General features: G+C 37.1%; 1 protein-coding gene across 3 annotated transcripts in view; it reads right to left on the bottom strand.

Moving 5' to 3' along the window:
- Positions 1-1,900: 1,900 nt before the first annotated feature.
- The window catches only part of tec (tec protein tyrosine kinase), a 20,985-nt gene continuing 5,377 nt past the window's right edge, over positions 1,901-17,508 (bottom strand). The window contains exons 4-18 of one of the 3 annotated variants that reach the window (XM_044341987.1): positions 16,931-17,012; positions 15,372-15,500; positions 12,127-12,179; positions 11,797-11,993; positions 10,591-10,656; positions 9,687-9,741; positions 9,350-9,432; positions 9,063-9,196; positions 7,659-7,733; positions 7,391-7,562; positions 5,945-6,161; positions 4,419-4,483; positions 3,549-3,667; positions 3,220-3,377; positions 1,901-2,857 (exon numbers count right to left, since the gene is read on the bottom strand). In XM_044341987.1, the coding sequence (XP_044197922.1) occupies positions 2,774-2,857; positions 3,220-3,377; positions 3,549-3,667; positions 4,419-4,483; positions 5,945-6,161; positions 7,391-7,562; positions 7,659-7,733; positions 9,063-9,196; positions 9,350-9,432; positions 9,687-9,741; positions 10,591-10,656; positions 11,797-11,993; positions 12,127-12,179; positions 15,372-15,500; positions 16,931-17,012 (1,689 nt within the window). In that variant the 3' untranslated portion in view covers positions 1,901-2,773. Of the gene's footprint in view, positions 2,858-3,219; positions 3,378-3,548; positions 3,668-4,418; positions 4,484-5,944; positions 6,162-7,390; positions 7,563-7,658; positions 7,734-9,062; positions 9,197-9,349; positions 9,433-9,686; positions 9,742-10,590; positions 10,657-11,796; positions 11,994-12,126; positions 12,180-15,371; positions 15,501-16,705; positions 16,792-16,930; positions 17,013-17,508 lie in introns of those variants that run through there. The other 2 variants (XM_044341989.1, XM_044341988.1) reach the window with 2 other exon arrangements.

Genomic DNA, 17,508 nt, shown 5'->3' with positions numbered 1-17,508 from the left:
GACCTCGGATGTCGCCATAAAGATGAAGCACACAGGTAACGTCAGCTGAGATAAGGAGGAATGTCATTAATATATATATGTGATCATTTATTTGATAAGTCTGCCTCTTCATCTGCACGCTTTAAAGTGGTAGCATCACTCAATAAAAACAATAATAGAGCATAATAAGAGCACACATTGTTTCCTCTGACAGCACAGTCATGAGATTTTCTCCAGCAAGACAGAAGAGGATGTGAAATATCTGCAGATGATAAAGTTACTGCTCAGACAGTGAATGCACATGAGACGCAATGTTGTTTTTAATGTATTCATTATTTCAGTCTATATGTACTGATATTCTATATGTAAATTAATTATTTAATAACACGTTATGATGCAAATGTCACGTAATTTATAGGAATAATTTAGCTAACTCGTGTCAAAATAGCAGTACACTTTCTACTCCCCTTTTTTCTCACAGAAACAGACTCTCCTCCTCTCCCTGTAATATTACCCATGATGCAAGTTAAAATGTGAAAAATGAAAAGAAAATCATTCTGATGAATGATGAAAGTTGTTTTATACTTCCTTTATTAATCAGAAGTGAACGCAAATAAAACATTTTTTACTAGATTGGTAATCAGAAAACAAATAAAATCTAAACTTGGGAGTGACATTACATTCGAGTTGGTTGATATTTGTCTTGGTATAAAACTGAGGTGATGTAGTATCTAAAGCTGCAACGATTAGTCAATTAATCGATTAGTTGTCAACTATTAAATTAATCGCTATTGTTGACAATCAGTTAATCATTTGGAGTCATTTCTAAGAAAAAAAAGTCAAAATTCTCTGATTCCAGCTTCTCAAATGTGAATATTTTCTTCAGTCCTCTATGGCAGTAAACTGAATATCTTTGTGTTGTGGACAAAACAAGACATTTGAATACGTCATCTCGGGCTCTGGGAAACAGTGATCAACATGTTTCACCATTTTCTGACAATTTTAGACCAAACAACTAGTCAATTAATCGAGAAAATAAGTCAAAAGTTAAAGATGAAAAAAGCGAACTGACAAAAGGCCTCACGTGACGACCCAAAAACAGCCTCAAAAAGCCTCTCAGTCACTCTTAGCTTTCTTTTTATATCCAAATATGGTCCTCTTCTTCACATTCTTACATCCATATATGGTCTATCATTAGGACATCTGCCAGTTACATGCTGATGTTATATGACTTAACACAAAATAGTCACATTTTCTTGAACTGTCACTTACAACATACCCCGTGGAACATTGTTTTTTATGTTTGAGGTTAAAATTTCAGTACATCTGCTAGGTGCAGAAAACCGCAGCTTCTCTTTTGGCCTCAGGTTGTCTAATGGTTGTCTATGTCTTTGTTGTTTGTTTGTGTTTGTTTAGTCACTCTTGACAGTTTAGATCTTGTCAGATATTGTACAAATTGTGCAAGTTCTGCACAAATGGTGTAAAACATTTGACTGTTTTCTTTATCACCAATTAAAACTGAATAATGAACTAGCTAACTGTATATAAAGTAATAATACTTTAAGTACATCAAGCTCATAATACTTATGTACTTTTACTGTAGTAGGATTTTTCATGCAGGACTTGTGCTTGTAATGGAGTATTTTTATGTTGCTGTATTGGTAATTTTACTCAAGTAAAGGACCTGAATACTTCTTCTAAGTTCTTTATCAGATGAAATGAGACAAGAATTAGATGATATGTGATCAGATGACCTCGGAGGAGGAATGTCATTAATATATATATATGTTATCATTTATTTGATAAGTCTGCCTCTTCATCTGCACGCTTTAAAGTGGTAGCATCACTCAATAAAAACAATAATAGAGCATAATAAAAGCACACATTGTTTCCTCTGACAGCACAGTTATGAGATTTTCTCCAGCAAGACAGAAGAGGATGTGAAATATCTGCAGATGATAAAGTTACTGCTCAGACAGTGAATGCACATGAGACGCAATGTTGTTTTTAATGTATTCATTATTTCAGTCTATATGTACTGATATTCTATATGTAAATTAATTATTTAATAACACGTTATGATGCAAATGTCACGTAATTTATAGGAATGATTTAGCTAACTCGTGTCAAAATAGCAGTACAGTGTGCAGGATGTAATGACAGATTTGCGCCGCTCCAGCAAAAAATTGTCAGACGTTGGTATTAAACAACAAACGAAACAAAAACAAAAACCGATATCCTGACTTGGCGAGATTCCTTAAATGTCTCAGGAACACACAGCTGAGTCTTTACTGGGATGAAAGTGAAGCTTCATAGTGTGTTCATAGTCTGCTCACTTTCATCCATTTGTCACAGACAGATCTCTGACCAAAGCCCCATGTCCGACTGGGAGGCAGACCGGATGCATTCAGCTACACAGACAAGCAGGCAGATGCTTCCTAAGCTCACGTGTCCACCATGAGAGCCTTTTACACATTTTCTGTATTGCCGTTAGTTCATACAGGTGTTTGCGCAACAAACTTTAAAAGGCTTCTTAAGACAACGTGAGCTGCCGTCCCAGAGTTGTTCTGGTTGAGCAGATCTGAAGTGACTTGATTGGATTAAACAAACGTGAGTGTCAGTTTTAGCACCTTTACACCGAGTTCTCCATGTTGTCGTCCTTTCTATAGCGCTTTCTATAAATTAGATAACACCTTCAAGAACCACAGAAATGGTCGAGGAGCAGGAGTTCGGGGCCAACATGGCACACGCCGCATATGGCGCGAATGGTGAAAACAGCTGATTGGTCAGTTGGTCAGTTCGGGGGAGCGGTGTCACTGTCCAGAGCGTCGGAGATCATTATACAGATCTTAGAGAAAGACGGGCGCTCCTCCGGTCTCTGGAGAGAGAAACACAGGCCATAAATACACGTTATTATTTCAGACTAGAGCTGCAACTAACAATTCTTTTTAATCTGTTGATTATTTTCTTGATTAATCGATTATTTGTTTGGTCCATAAAATGTCAGAAAATGGTGAAAAATGTTGATCACTATTTCCAAAAGCCCAAGGTGACGTCCTCAAATGTTTTTTTTTTTTTGTCCAGAATCCAAATATATTGAGTTTACTGTCATAGAAGACTACAGAAACCAGAAAATATTCACATTTAAGAAGCTGGAATCAGAGAATTTAGACATTTTTTCAAACTAATTGGCGAACAAGTGAGATAATACTGAAATAGGTGATTTCTCACAACCCTCACCTCATGCCAACAGCGCTGCATGATGTCATAGATGGCAGGTGTGGCCATTTTGGGCCTGTAGAGGCGGTGACCCTGGGTTATGAGTGTAACGACCTCATGGTTGTGACTCTGTTCAAACGGCATACGGCCCTCAGTGAAGGCTTCCCACATCAACACACCTGGACACAAAAAACATTAGAGGTTTAATTGTTAAAACACTTAGTTCATCATTAATGCGTGGTAAAATAAAGAAAAAAAGGTAAAAACGAGAGTTGAGCCTCTGTTTTTTATGATTATACTTCATTTTCCTAAATGTTCCAGTTCCGGTATTGACGTTAAAGTGTGCTCACCGAAGGACCAGACGTCAGACTTGCTGCTGTATTTGCAGAAGTTAAAGACTTCAGGAGGCGACCACTTCACAGGGAACTTAGCACCCGATGAACTGGTGTACTGGTCGTCCAACACGTATCTGCATAAAACACATTAGCATTTAAGTTTCACAGGAAAAGAACAGATAAAAACGTGCTGTGTAAATGTCTAGGAATCAGGGTAACGCTTTATTTTACAGGTCCTTTGATTTCCGGGAAATATTCTGAGTAATTTGAATGTATTTAACAGCTGAGTTTTTACAGAGCAGGAGGTGCAATTTAGTACAAACAATAAGAAACAATTTCAAACAGTGTTTAGTTGGTTTAATTAAGTAGACTTTTGACAATTCTTTTACTGACAGAAAATACTTAGTTTTCGGTGTGTAGTTTTGTGTGTCAAATTACATATTAGAATAATAGGTTGTTTTAAAAACTATAACAAGCACATTTCATGTGTAATTACATCACACTTTCAAAGAAATGCCCCAAGAATTAACATAGTAGCTACTTTTAGCAAATCACTGAAAAAACTTAATATGCTAATATTAGGTTTAGCTTGCAAAACTACACACTGAAAACTGAGTACTTTCTGTCAGTTAAAGTACTGTCAAAAGTCCAATTTATTAAGGAATTGTGAAAAAGAATATTGACGTGAACCAAAATAGCATATAATGACTGGATTCTCATCAACTAAACTAACTTAACCCTTTTTTCATTTTTTTCTTATAATTTGCACCAAAAGTCCTAAAAAATAACCGTTAAATACCTGCAAATTACTCAAAAAACTTCCAGGAAATTAGTATAAAATTAGGGGATGTGTGAAATAAAGCATTACTGAAATCGGACTCATACCTGGCCATGCCGAAGTCAGACACCTTCACCACCAGAGCGTCATTCACCAGACAGTTTCTGGCAGCCTGCAGAAGAGACGGAGGGAGGTATGAGATAGACAGCAGACAGCAAGACATGAACAGAAAAAGAAACATATTTTGGAACAAGCACATAAAAAAGAATATAGTAATTGTATATTTCTAGATGGATTACAGGATTCAGTGTGGTATCCTTTTTTCCTTATTTTCTTCTTGTTATTAGAAATAAAGACTGTTTTCCTCCTTATGTACCTTGTTGAAGATCAGGAGGATATGAGTGAAATAAATAAATTAGACCTCAACAACATTCTTTTAGAAATGCTGTTGTTGAAAAGATTTTGTGTTGAAATCCAATCCAAATCCATCTGCTGGATGGGCAGGGTCACCTCAAATCACATTTAATTGCATAAATTTGTGTAACCATCCCGAGTTCAAGATGAGTCATCAAAAATATTTGGTAAAATTTTATACTGATTTGAGTAATTTTCAGGTATTTAAGAGTTAATTTCTAGGAAATTTTACAGAAAGCATGGTCCAATTTGGTACAAATGATAAGAAAAAAAAAGAGAAAAGTGTTAAGTTGATTTAGTTGGTAAGTACCCACTTTTATAGGCTATTTGGGCTCATAAGTAGATGTTCTTTTTCAATATTTCTTAATAAATCAGACCCTTGACAGTTCTTTAACTGACAGAAAATAGTTTTCTTAAGAATTAGCATATTACATTAACACATTAGTTTTTTTCAGTCATTTCCTAAAAGTAGCTGCTGTGTAACTGTTAATCTTAGGACATTTCTTTGAGAGAGTTATGTAATTTGGTAGTAGACATATATGCTCATCATAGAGTTTTTAAGAAACAACCTAATATGCTAATATGTATACACAAAAAAACAAACACTGAAAAAGTATTTTCTGTCAGTTAAAGAAAAATTACTGACTAAACCAACATAACAAACAACTTTAAAGTTGTTTCTTATAATTTGTACCACATTGCACCACCCTCTCTGTAAAATGTCCTAAAAATTATTAATTGTTAAATACCTGAAAATTACTCAGAAAATTAGTGTAAAGTAAAAGGACTTTAAAATGAAGCATTACCAAACATTTCTATAATTTACAGTAAGAAAAGAGAGATTTTGATTTAAAAAAAAAAAAACCCTTTTATAACACATATTTAGCATGTACTGATAAATTAATAATTAACACAGAGGCACAAGGGTAGATCTTAGAAAATGTATTTTTCATTTCACTGTGTCTTAAAGTTTATTCCTTTGAGGGCATGTTAATAACTGAGGGCGACCCAGAATCTCTTCCTCAGATGGACAATATGAAAACACTGTTTAGAAAAATTTTAGTGACTGAATCAAACTGTAGCTGTAAGAGGCAATAAAACCTGTGACCTTACTTGTTGTAAACTATAGTCAACAAGGCAAAACTAGAACTTGGTCCCTCCACGAGTTTCCATTTGAGGCTAAAACACACCTCAAACCACAATGAAAAACTGCAGTTACCAGGTCTCTGTGGATGAAGCCGTTGCTCTCCAGGTGCTCCATGCCCTCGCTGACGTCCAGGCAGATACTCAGCAGGGACCCCAGGCTGAAGCCGCCCCGCCGCTGCCTGAGGTAGTTCAGCAGGCAGCCGTGCTCCATGAACTCTGTGACGATGTAAATGGGCCGCTGCTGGCTGCACACTCCATACAGCTGCACCAGTTTAGGGTGAGACAGATTCCTGGAGAAAAAAAGAAGAACGTTTGAGGCCAATTCTCTTATTTTCAATTGTTAGCATTGCATTGTAAGAAAAATGTAACCACCACAGTTTTTTGAGAAAGTTTAGTAAGGAAACTAGTAAACATATAAGCTCATCATCTCTGTTTGTAACTCTTATGTACATGTGTATATACAGTATGTACTGATGTTCTGATGTTAATATTATTGCTGATGCTTCATATTATATTTGTTTTATGGATTTGATGGTAGTACGATGTCACCTGTCACCTGAACTCCTTCATTACAACAAGAACCACAATGGAAATAAGTCTTAGACTTTATCAGAGCTGCAACTAATGTTTATTCTCTCGATCACTCGTTTGGTCTATAAAATGTCGGAAAATGGTGAAAAATGTTGATCATTGTTTCCCAACACCAAAGATGCAACCTCAAGTGTCTTCTTTTGTCCCAACCAAAAGTCCACAAACCAAAGATATTCAGTTTACTGTCATAGAGGCCTAAAGATACCAGAAAATATTCACATTTAAGACGCTGGAACCCGAGAATTTTAGCGTTTCTTCTTAAAAAATGACTCAAAACGATTAATCAATTATTAAAATAGCTGGCGATTAATTGACTGATGATTGCAGCTTTGGACTTTATAGTGTTATGTTCGACATTTTGTAGATGTGTGTGACCTAGAGTCCTCTCTTTAGTTGTTTTGTAAGATCAACTAAACTAAAAAATGAATCACAAGAATACAAGGTGCGCAGAGGAATACATTTACATGCACACAAGAACAATGTGTTTAAATCCACCTGGTTACTGTAAAATCAGTGTTTACATGTCACAGATTTCTTTCCTAACTTTGTATCTTTTTGGAACAAGTTTACTGATTTTTACTTATCTGTTGTTGTTGTTGTTGAAGCATTTGGACTGAAAGGCTCTGAAGTGAGAGCATGAATGAGCCTGGATTTTTACAAACAGTTTAATTATTGCAGGGTATAGCATGTTTTTTTATGAACTCATCTAACTTTACTGCTCTACAATGGAAAAAAATGGGACTCCATCGTTTGTATCTATCACAGGCTGTTGTTGCAGTTCCCACTGCTGACCAGTAGAGGTCAGCAGAGGTCAACAATGACTTCTTTGCACTTTATATGTATCTTTCTGGATAGAATTTGACACATAGGGTCATTGTCCTTCAATGCAAAGACTAATCTCTGGCCACTGCTCCCTCTCCTTCCTTACATCATGACCTTGGCCTCCTCGATGAAGTCCTCCTCGTACATGGCTCCCTCCCTGATGGCCTTGATGGCGACTTTGTGCTGGGCCCTCCATTTGCCGAGCCTCACCTGACCGAACTGACCGCTGCCCAGCTCCTTCATGAAGGTCAGCTCGCTGGGGTTGATCTCCCACTTCTCTGCATGGAGGGACGGATGCAGAGAGGACGAAGGTAAGAGGAAAACTGTGAGCTTTGTTCATGAATTGAATAATGCAGTGGTGTGTTAGGACTCACCGTAGCTGAAGCCAGCTGTGGACGGAGCAGATTTGTCCTCTTTTCCTACAGGGTACCTCAACCTGGCTACAAGACCTGAGACAGAAAAGATCAGATCAAAGAAAAGAATTATCTCGTAATTATGACTTAAGTATGTCATTATTACAGGATAAATGTTACACCATATTCTTTGACCTGATGAGGAATTTCCTGCAAACGTTTTTATCATACTTTATTGCTCTATTTTGATAATTGTGACCAAAATGGTTCCGTAGTTTTTAGAGAGTGTTACAAATTTTGATATCTTGGATGCATTACATTACTGATGAACGACGTCGTGTATATGATAAAATATATAATAAATTAAATAAAATAAAAAAATTTGGCCCCCTGATGAAAGCTGAAGTTTTGAATTTCATAGGTTACATCAAACCTTCTACAGAAATCAAATCACAAATCTACTGTAGAGTGTCTAAAGCTTCTTTCACACATAGTTCCTGGTAATTACTGGGATAACCTTTCAGGCACTGCTAGTGATTTTCAAATGCAGCTACATTCAGGAACATTTCCGTCTTACGCCTTTTCACACATGCCATGGCAATGCCGGAACAGACGGGGCCAGAGTCAGTCCAGCAGTTGGTGGTCAATACTTATGGATGCCAGACGCTCTGGTCCCTTATTTCTGAATCTGTCCAGTTTCTGGTCAGTCTTGAAAAAAGGAGCTTGTTTGCAAAAGAAAAGAACTTGTATCGCCTCTTAGTTATCAAATCACAGGTGAAAGGCAACCAAGCCGCGCATTCAAATAACGTCATCAGCAGAGTCTTGTGATTGGTTCGCTCGCTCGACGTGAACGTGTCTTTCGTCAGACGGATGTAACCTTTTACGTGTTTGTCCCGGCGATGTTACTGCCTTCATTCACAACACAGCTGTACCCGCATTTTCCTTGAAATGTTACTTGGTCTTGAGGTGGGAAATTGGCGACACGGATTTCCCTGCACCCATTCACACATGACCCCATGCAGGAAATGTTCCTGAACATTTCAGGGATAGACCACATGTGTGAAAGGGGCTTTAGTGTCTCATAAACCTGCCAGAAAGCCTGTTGGACCAGACCACTTTTGTTCTTTACAAACACAAATCGGTGGCAGTCGAACAGAAATGGTGTCATGATACCATTTTTTTCTGAGGCAACAACAACAGAACTTTCAATCAACCATAAATGAAGCCGGCCACTGTTTATAGTGTGTGGATAACCAATAAAATATGTCTCCCTTTTTAGCCAAATGAGCATTAAAATAAGCTGAGTGAAAACTATCTCTATCCCCAGATACAATCCTAAATGCTGTTATCAATCAAATGTATTCTCCAATGAATTAAAAGAAATAAACAAACGGTTCGGTACGGTTGTATGTGTGTGATCTTTACCTGCTGCATTGTGTTTATGGTACTCGATCAGTTCGGGGATAGAGCTGAACAAATGTTTCTCCGCCAGGTAATACTGAATGGGCACGCCTGTAGTCTCCTTGATGTGATAATGTTTTATAGCTGCACCTCCCTCCCTGCAAACATTTAAACAACATCCACAATGCGTAACGTTATAGAGTGTCTCAGACAGATTAATCAGATAATGATGTGTAGTTTTCTGTCGTTTGTTTTGTTTCTAGCAGACTGTGTGCGTGCTACCTGCAGACACACACATATAGTCTCATTACCCTCCGACAGACTTGACGTAAAGAGACACTGTGTAGGTTCCTTCAGTGCTGGAGTCTCTGACAATGAAGGATCCTTCTTTGTCCTGCAGGAGGCGACAGAAACAGATAATCTAGATGGAAATCTTTAGGAGCATTTTTACCTTTATTGGACTGTTGATATGATGGAGGCAGAAGGGAAAGGAGGGAAGCAAGAGTTGGGTATGATGGTGGTTTTGTTGACATGAATAGACATGAATGAACAGACAAAAGGACACACTGAAGGAAAGGAGGAAGATGAAGATGGAGGGAGGATGTAGGAAGGAAGGAAGGAGTGGAGGGGAAATATGTTTCTACTGACCTCCTTCCTCAGGAGCTCCTCTGCCTTGTTCCTGTTGACTTGTTTACTGTACCAGCTGCAACACACAAACAAATGTACCATGATAATTATATCTTTATTTATATCTCTGTGTGTTTTTGTTAGATTTGATTATTTCTGGGTCAAACTTTTTTTACTTGACAGCCAATCAAATGGTTGACTTCGGAGTTCAAAAGAAGAGATTTTGGACTGAAATATCTGAAATATTGGATGGATTGTCATGAAATTTGTACAAACATTCATGATCTCCGGAGGACGAATCCTACCGACTCTGTTGATCCTCTGACTTTTCCTCTAGCGCCACCATGAGGTCGACTTTTGTGATTTATTTGATATCCTGACAACTATTGGATGGATTACAGTGATATAGCTCAACATCTACTTAATAGATTGGCGCAAAAATTGGTGCAGACATTCATGGTTCCCAGACGATGTATCCTAATGACGTCATCCTCGGACTTTTCCTCTTGCGCCACCATGAGGTTGAGTTTTTGGTTCTTTATTGATAATGTCTTGACAACTATTGGAGGGATTGATGTGGAATTTGGTTCACACATCATTTCAGACCTTAATGATATGATATATGCTAGAATATTACATAGGGAGGTAATTATGTCAATTGATAATGTGCTTTAATGGTGCATATTGTCATATACTGATAATCAGAAAGAAGAATAAGCTGGACTTAAAAAGATACTTGGATAAGCTACACAAATGTTATATTTACGTTCAGCTTTAATGGAAGTATTTCATGTTTCACTTTTATGAGAGAAAACGCTTTAAGGACTAATAACCGATGTCCTATATTCTGGCCAAAAAAAGCATTCTAACTTCATTACGACCGCTTTCTGCTGCTGATCTACACTGAAATGATAAACGAACTCACACAAACTGCACCAGGTTTCCAGATGTCTTCTCTGTTACATAGTTACTTGGGATGTAGCCTTCCTCACTGTAAAACACACCAAAACACAGAAAAACACACAGAAAAAGGTTATGAGCTGGGCATTTAACCATTTTTTTTAATCAAATTACAACAACACAGCGAATCTCTTATTAGCCTACTCTCATAAAGAGTTGTGATGGTTAAAAACACTTTGTATTGACATTGTCGCACTATATTGTTTGATGTTGTGTTTAATTACAGTGAACAACAGGCTTTGGTTAACATTAAGTATCTTTATTTGCCTTTTTCAGGCACTTCTATATTATTGGAGCTTTCAGAGAAATCTGAGTTTCTTAGATTTTGATATGAAAACTATTTACAATTCAGAAACTTTAAATCTCCATATTTAGCTTTCCATAAGCAGTAAATAAACAGTTAATAAATGGTTTATAACACACTATAATGTGTTATCAGCAGATAAAAGACATTTTAAGTGTTTATTAATGTACAGTACGTGTAAACAATTATAACTTCTCTTATGAAGACATTGTGTTTTACTACATTGTCATTCATTATCTGTTTATACAGCAGCCTCCACTTATGGATAACTATTTGCTTACAACTACATTACTGTGTGTTATAAACCACTTATTAACAGTTTAAAGGACCAGTGTGTAGGATTTAGTGGCATCTAGCAGTGAGGTTGCAACCAGCTGAATATGGAATATAAATATATTGCATTTCTGCCAAGTTTGTTCCACTAGATGCCACCTACACACTGCACCTTTAAATACTGCTTATAAATGCTAAATAGGTTCATTTTAAAAAAAGAGTTTTAAATGAAATCTAAACTCTATGTTGTAACTATCATGTATTGTGCAATTCGTTATGGCGCAACTCATACATTATGTCCACTGTAGCTGCATTTGAACCTTCACATACATGTAGTTTGTCCAACAGCCTGCTGAATCTTTAACAGGTTGCACTGGTTAGTTTACAATAATATTAATGTCATACAAGGAGAATAAAAGTATTGTATTTTATTTATTGTACCTGATTTAGCTACTAGCTCATTTCCATCTACAAGTAGACACTAATACAACTAATGCAATTGATGCAAATACATAAACTGTAATTAATCCAGACAAGATACTTAGTTACATTTATAGTTATCGACATAAATGTGACATCACACCAGGAACTCACCCACACTTGTTGCGCGCCTTGTACCAGTTAACGTCACTTCTCTCCAGAATGACGTACTCGTCGCCTTTGACCAGACTCAGGTCGTGTGGTTCGGTGCCCGGGAAGTCATACATCGCCACCACCACGTCCTCCTTGTCTTCGTCTTCATCGTCATCTTCGTCTTCGTCTTCGGGGAGTGGAGGAGGGGGCCGTCGCTGCTGGACGAGGAGCAGGAGGAGCAGGAGGAGGAGGAATGACCGTATGTTTGTAGTTTTTAGCTGAGCTTGATATGTTTCTCATAAATGTGTGCGTGAGAGTGCGTGAGAGTGTGTGTGTGTGGTTAGTGGTTACCCTGCCTTCTTTACGTTCCTCTCCAGGAATCGGGGGTAAAGGTTTTCTGGAAACTAGAAAAGAGGAACAGAAACAAACAGCAACCCAAGCAGAAAGTTTTAATCTTTTCATTGTTGTTTTTGTTAACATCTCTACTATCAGATCACTGTGATCTCTGACCTCTTGATAGATCGCTTGTAATATCGGCGATCAAGAAGGGAAGGTTATCATGCTGTTGCATTAATTGCAAGTCAGTCTGAATGAGTCAGCAAACAACTTAAAATTAACATAACTGAAGTGATTTCCTGTTTTTCTGTTTCAGATTCAACACTTCTTAAAGGAGCAACGTATCGCTACAGTATGGACCATGTTTTACCAAATTTACTACAAATCAAGCATCTTTATATTACTGCTGACTAGAGGTGGAAGTAAACAAAGTACATTTACTCAAATACTGTCCTTCATGTACATCTTTGAGGTACATTACTTGTGTTTTTCCATTTCTGTCTTTCCTTCACTTCATTTCAGTGATCTCTACATTTATCTGATGGCTGGAGTTACTGGTTACTTTGCATATAAACGGTTCAAATTCAAATCATAAGACAAGTTTATTGAGGTGCTGTAGCTTTGACTGTCCAAAAAATATAAACAAAGCTTCAGCACTACGTGGACCACTAAAATACTGTTTAAACATTAATGCATTCATGCTTTAATGGCACAAAATGCAATTTAAATGCACCCATAAAACAAGCATTAAAAGTGCTTATGATACCCACACCATGTCTACATAGGAGACATGGTGTGAGCAGCACATTAGCAGAGCAGCAGCAGCTATGGAGCTCTGTCTGTTTGTCCACACATGATGAATTCAGGTTAAGTATTGTGAGTAGGTCACCCGCGGTTTGGCAACGTTCAGAGCCAAACCTACAACCACTGCAGTTACAGCAATCACTGTTGCGTACAATGGAAGACAGAAAATAGATTTGAGGCATGAAAGTACGCTTTCTCACTTTCACACAAATAGCACAAGTTAAACATGAGCTGTTACGCAGCTGTACAGATGAATCGGGCGACTGATTTATGTGCTGCTCTCTCAAGCGTCGCCACCATCACTGCAGTGAGTGAAACTGGAGAAATTTACACTCAGTGGTGGAAGAAGTATTCCGATCATTTGCTTAAGTAAAAGTACCGATACAGCAATGTAAAAAATACTTTACTGTAATACTTCATTACAAGTGAAAGTTCTGCATCAAAAATTCTATTTAAGTAAAAGTATTTAGCTTGATGTAGTTAAAGTATTGCAGTAAAAGTACATAAGTATTATGAGCTTGATGTAGTTAAAGTATTGCAGTAAAAGTACATAAGTATTATGAGCTTGATGTAGTTAAAGTATTGCAGTAAAAGTACATAAGTATTATGAGCTTGATGTAGTTAAAGTATTGCAGTAAAAGTACATAAGTATTATGAGCTTGATGTAGTTAAGGTATTGCAGTAAAAGTACATAAGTATTATGAGCTTGATGTAGTTAAAGTATTGCAGTAAAAGTATATAAGTATTATGAGCTTGATGTAGTTAAAGTATTGCAGTAAAAGTATATAAGTATTATGAGCTTGATGTAGTTAAAGTATTGCAGTAAAAGTATATAAGTATTATGAGCTTGATGTAGTTAAAGTATTGCAGTAAAAGTATATAAGTATTATGAGCTTGATGTAGTTAAAGTATTGCAGTAAAAGTACATAAGTATTATGAGCTTGATGTAGTTAAAGTATTGCAGTAAAAGTAGTGGTTTGGTCCCTCTGACTGATATATTATTATATATGACATCATTAGATTATTAATAGTGAAGCATCAGTGTTAGAGCAGCATGTTACTGTTGTAGCTGCTGGAGGTGGAGCTAGTTTACACTACTTTATATACAGTTTGCTAGTTTAGTCCAGTGGTTCCCAACCTAGGGGTCGAGGCCCCTTCAAAGGGTCAGCAGATAAATCTGAGGGGTCATGAGATGATTAATGGGAGAGGAAAGAAGAAAAAACAAAGTGCTGATACACAAATCTGTTTTCAGTTTTTGAACTTTTTCTCTAATCTTTGATTTTTGCTGAAATATTGGATCATTTGAACATTTATTGAAATGAAAGCATGTGAGAAGTTTAGAGGGAAAAAATCACTATTTGGTGGAGCTGTTAACAACTCATAGACATGTGAAATGTGACCCCGACTACACACTGCTTTTTGTAAGACATCAAAAGCCAAAAAAGGTTGGAAACCACTGGTTTCATCTTTAACAATGTGTTGTATTTTAAAAGCTTGTTATATTATCCATTGTGTCAAATCTTCATCTGAAAAGTAACTAAAGCTGTCAAATAAATGTAGTGGAGTATTAAAGTACAATATTTCCCTCTGAAATGTAGAAAGTAGCATCACATGGAAATACTCAACTAAAGTACAAGTACCTCAAAATTGTATTGAAGTAGTGAAAGCAGAGATGCAATCAAAAGAAATGCATTAGTTCATAAAATCCTGAATCCTGGTCCCTGATCTGTCAGAATGTGATTGAAACATGAGGATTTCAGTCAAATTTATTTTTTCCAAATGTTCAGTTGTTGTTAGAGCAGCTGATAACAGCACAGAACAGACTAAATTTTGTTAAAAACTTAGGTTTAGTAGAGTATAACCTTTGATTTGATGAACTTTGATGACTATATGCTCAACATACAACCAGTTCTATGGAATCTCCTCGACATATTTCTTAGCAAAAGTGCTTAAGAAGTTAAATCCTTTACATAAACAACAGTGTTCACGTTTACAAGTGAGATGCCACCGCAGTACTGGCGACTTGTTTATTTCCGCCTGCAACCTGGATTCATCAATTGGTTGAAAGAGAAAGCGTATCTGAAACGTCAGACACGTGTGAGATGGACGACTGAAAAAACGAGGTTGAAAGGCCTCCTGTGTAGACGCACCGTCCTCTGAACTAACACTTTATCTATCTGTGAAACCAAAACTAGGAGCTAAAAGAGGCTAAAAAAAGCTCTGTAGAGCTACAGAGTCGCAATTAATTCTCTGTCACTATGTCATTTGATATCAAAAATGACACATTTAGGTAAAAACACTACGATTTTTACAGTATTATTACAGTGTGGTATTGCTTCCACTACTGTTTTAAATAATAGCTGTAACAATGGTGAAATTAGTGTGAACTGTACAATAATAAAAGGCAACAGCTGAGTGGTCAGTGTGGTGTGTTTGAGTGTCTCTGTGTGTCTTACTATCTCCAAACAGGTTGTACTCCTCACAGCCCATAGCCTGTTTATCCACCTGACGACAGCAGAGCCACGCCCCCTCCTGCCAGAACTGAGGGTGGAATTTCGCCATGATCACCTGGTTGTCTTTGATCTCTGCAGACACACAAACACAGAGAGAAAGGTGATTGACACGTCATGAAGGGGTCACTCAAGCTTCCACTGAAGAGCTGAAAACATCAGATCAGGTGTGGAATGATGAGGAGACTCAAACTTCCCGCAAACGAATACATGAAACAAACAGAAATGTCATATTTCCGTCGTTTTCCACATGGTTTACCATTGTTTGAGCTTTGGAGGTGGATGGGCCGGAGGGATGATTTGTGAAAGATTTGTACGCTAACTTTAACTTTAACCCCAACCACTCGTGAACGTTCATCCTTCCTGCTTGTCCAATCCAGCATTTAAAGACATTATTTCTTCTTCTGCAATGATTTAATGGCACCAACTGTTTATCTCCTAACATTCACATAACAGTACAGCATTACTTCATATTTACTTTTGCAGATCTTCTTTTTTCATGTAAACAGACATATATATATATTTACATATAGACATTAAAATTTGCTCTGACTTATCATCAGCTTTTAGGCTGATATGTTAAACTTGTTAGCAAACAGTCAGGGCTGTGTGGTCCATTAATTCCAATTGTGAAATATATATTTTAATGAAAAATAATTTTTGTGATTGTTGTGTGTGTGTGTATAAATTTCAGTTGTTACTCTCACATAAATCATACATAATTACAGAAACGTGTGATGACTGATGAAAAAGTGTGTACAGTTGCTTATTTTCCACATTAAGCAACATTATCATTCATTTGGAGTCGTGTTTCTGTCCACCTGGTGAATGTAAGTCCAATATTCACTCTCTTTTAGCTCTGTTTTTGTTCTCCACCAACTCCTGAGGGAAATATCTGGTTCTTTAGCTGCTAAATGCTCCACTATGTTCACCAGCTAGTCTACAGCTAACTGTGTCTGTTTGGTACTGAGCAGGTAGTGAACAGTGGCTTTTTAGAGCTTTTTCTCTGAAAACAGCTGCCTGCTGCGGCAGAAAACGACGCTATGAGAGCGCTGAGAGTGAAGCAGAACAGTAAAGTTGCAGCCGGACAGATAAACAATCAGCTGAAACTCACTATAAAGCTCCGTAAAGCTGCAGAGTCTCTGATAATTCTCTGTAGGTTTATCACCACGAGCCACAACCAACACATTACACACTGACAGCTCAGACATTAAAGAATCTATACTAGTCGCTTTAAGGTTGATGTTGACTTTTACATGGTTGTTCTGACCTGACCTCACCTCTCCTGTCTTAACACCTCATTTCATCTTGCACAAAAAGCGACAGCAGCCGCAGTGGAAACAGTGGGGGCTGCTGGAAAGTTGACCTACAATATGAAAAGCTGTGGTTTAAGTGTGAAGACAACACTGCTATAGTTCAAGGTCTAAACTATATATGTGATCTGTTAGTCGTGTGTTCTTCTTCTGTTATTTAATAAAATAAAACAAAATAGAAGAGAGACTGACCGTCTTTGAGGCTCTGAACCCAGAGACTTCTGCTGTCGTGACTCGGAGCGAACACATAGAGAGTGTTGTTATCGTACACCACCTACACACACACACACACACACACGCACACACACACAGATGTTAAATTTTCCCGCTTATTTTTAACATTATAGCATTACAGCCCTGATAATCTTTCATTTTTCAAACATTTGATGGTTCCAACTTCTCAAATGTGATAATTTCCTGCTTTTACTTACTTTACTTTGGACAGTTAGACAAAATAAGACATTTTCATGTCGTCACTCTTTCCTTCAGGGAATTGTGATGAAAATTTTTCAGTGTTTTCTGATGTTTTATAGACTGAACAAGTAATCGAAAATCTAATCTGCAGATTAATTGATAAGAAAAATAATCATTAGTTGCAGCCCTACTATCTTGATAATCAATTAATTATAATTTTTCAAGTAAAAATGACAAATATTTGATGGTTTTGTTGCTTTTTCTTGTCTTAACCTTGTTATAAACTGAGTATCTTTGGGTTTTTCTCTGTTACTCGCAAAAAACATTTAATGACATCAAAAGATGTTTATTTATTG

The sequence above is a fragment of the Thunnus albacares genome, chromosome 22, assembly GCF_914725855.1.
Source record: "Thunnus albacares chromosome 22, fThuAlb1.1, whole genome shotgun sequence".
Classification (NCBI taxonomy): domain Eukaryota; kingdom Metazoa; phylum Chordata; class Actinopteri; order Scombriformes; family Scombridae; genus Thunnus; species Thunnus albacares.
The sequence above is the reverse complement of the archived record's forward strand: the minus strand, read 5'-3'. Positions and strand labels throughout refer to the sequence as shown.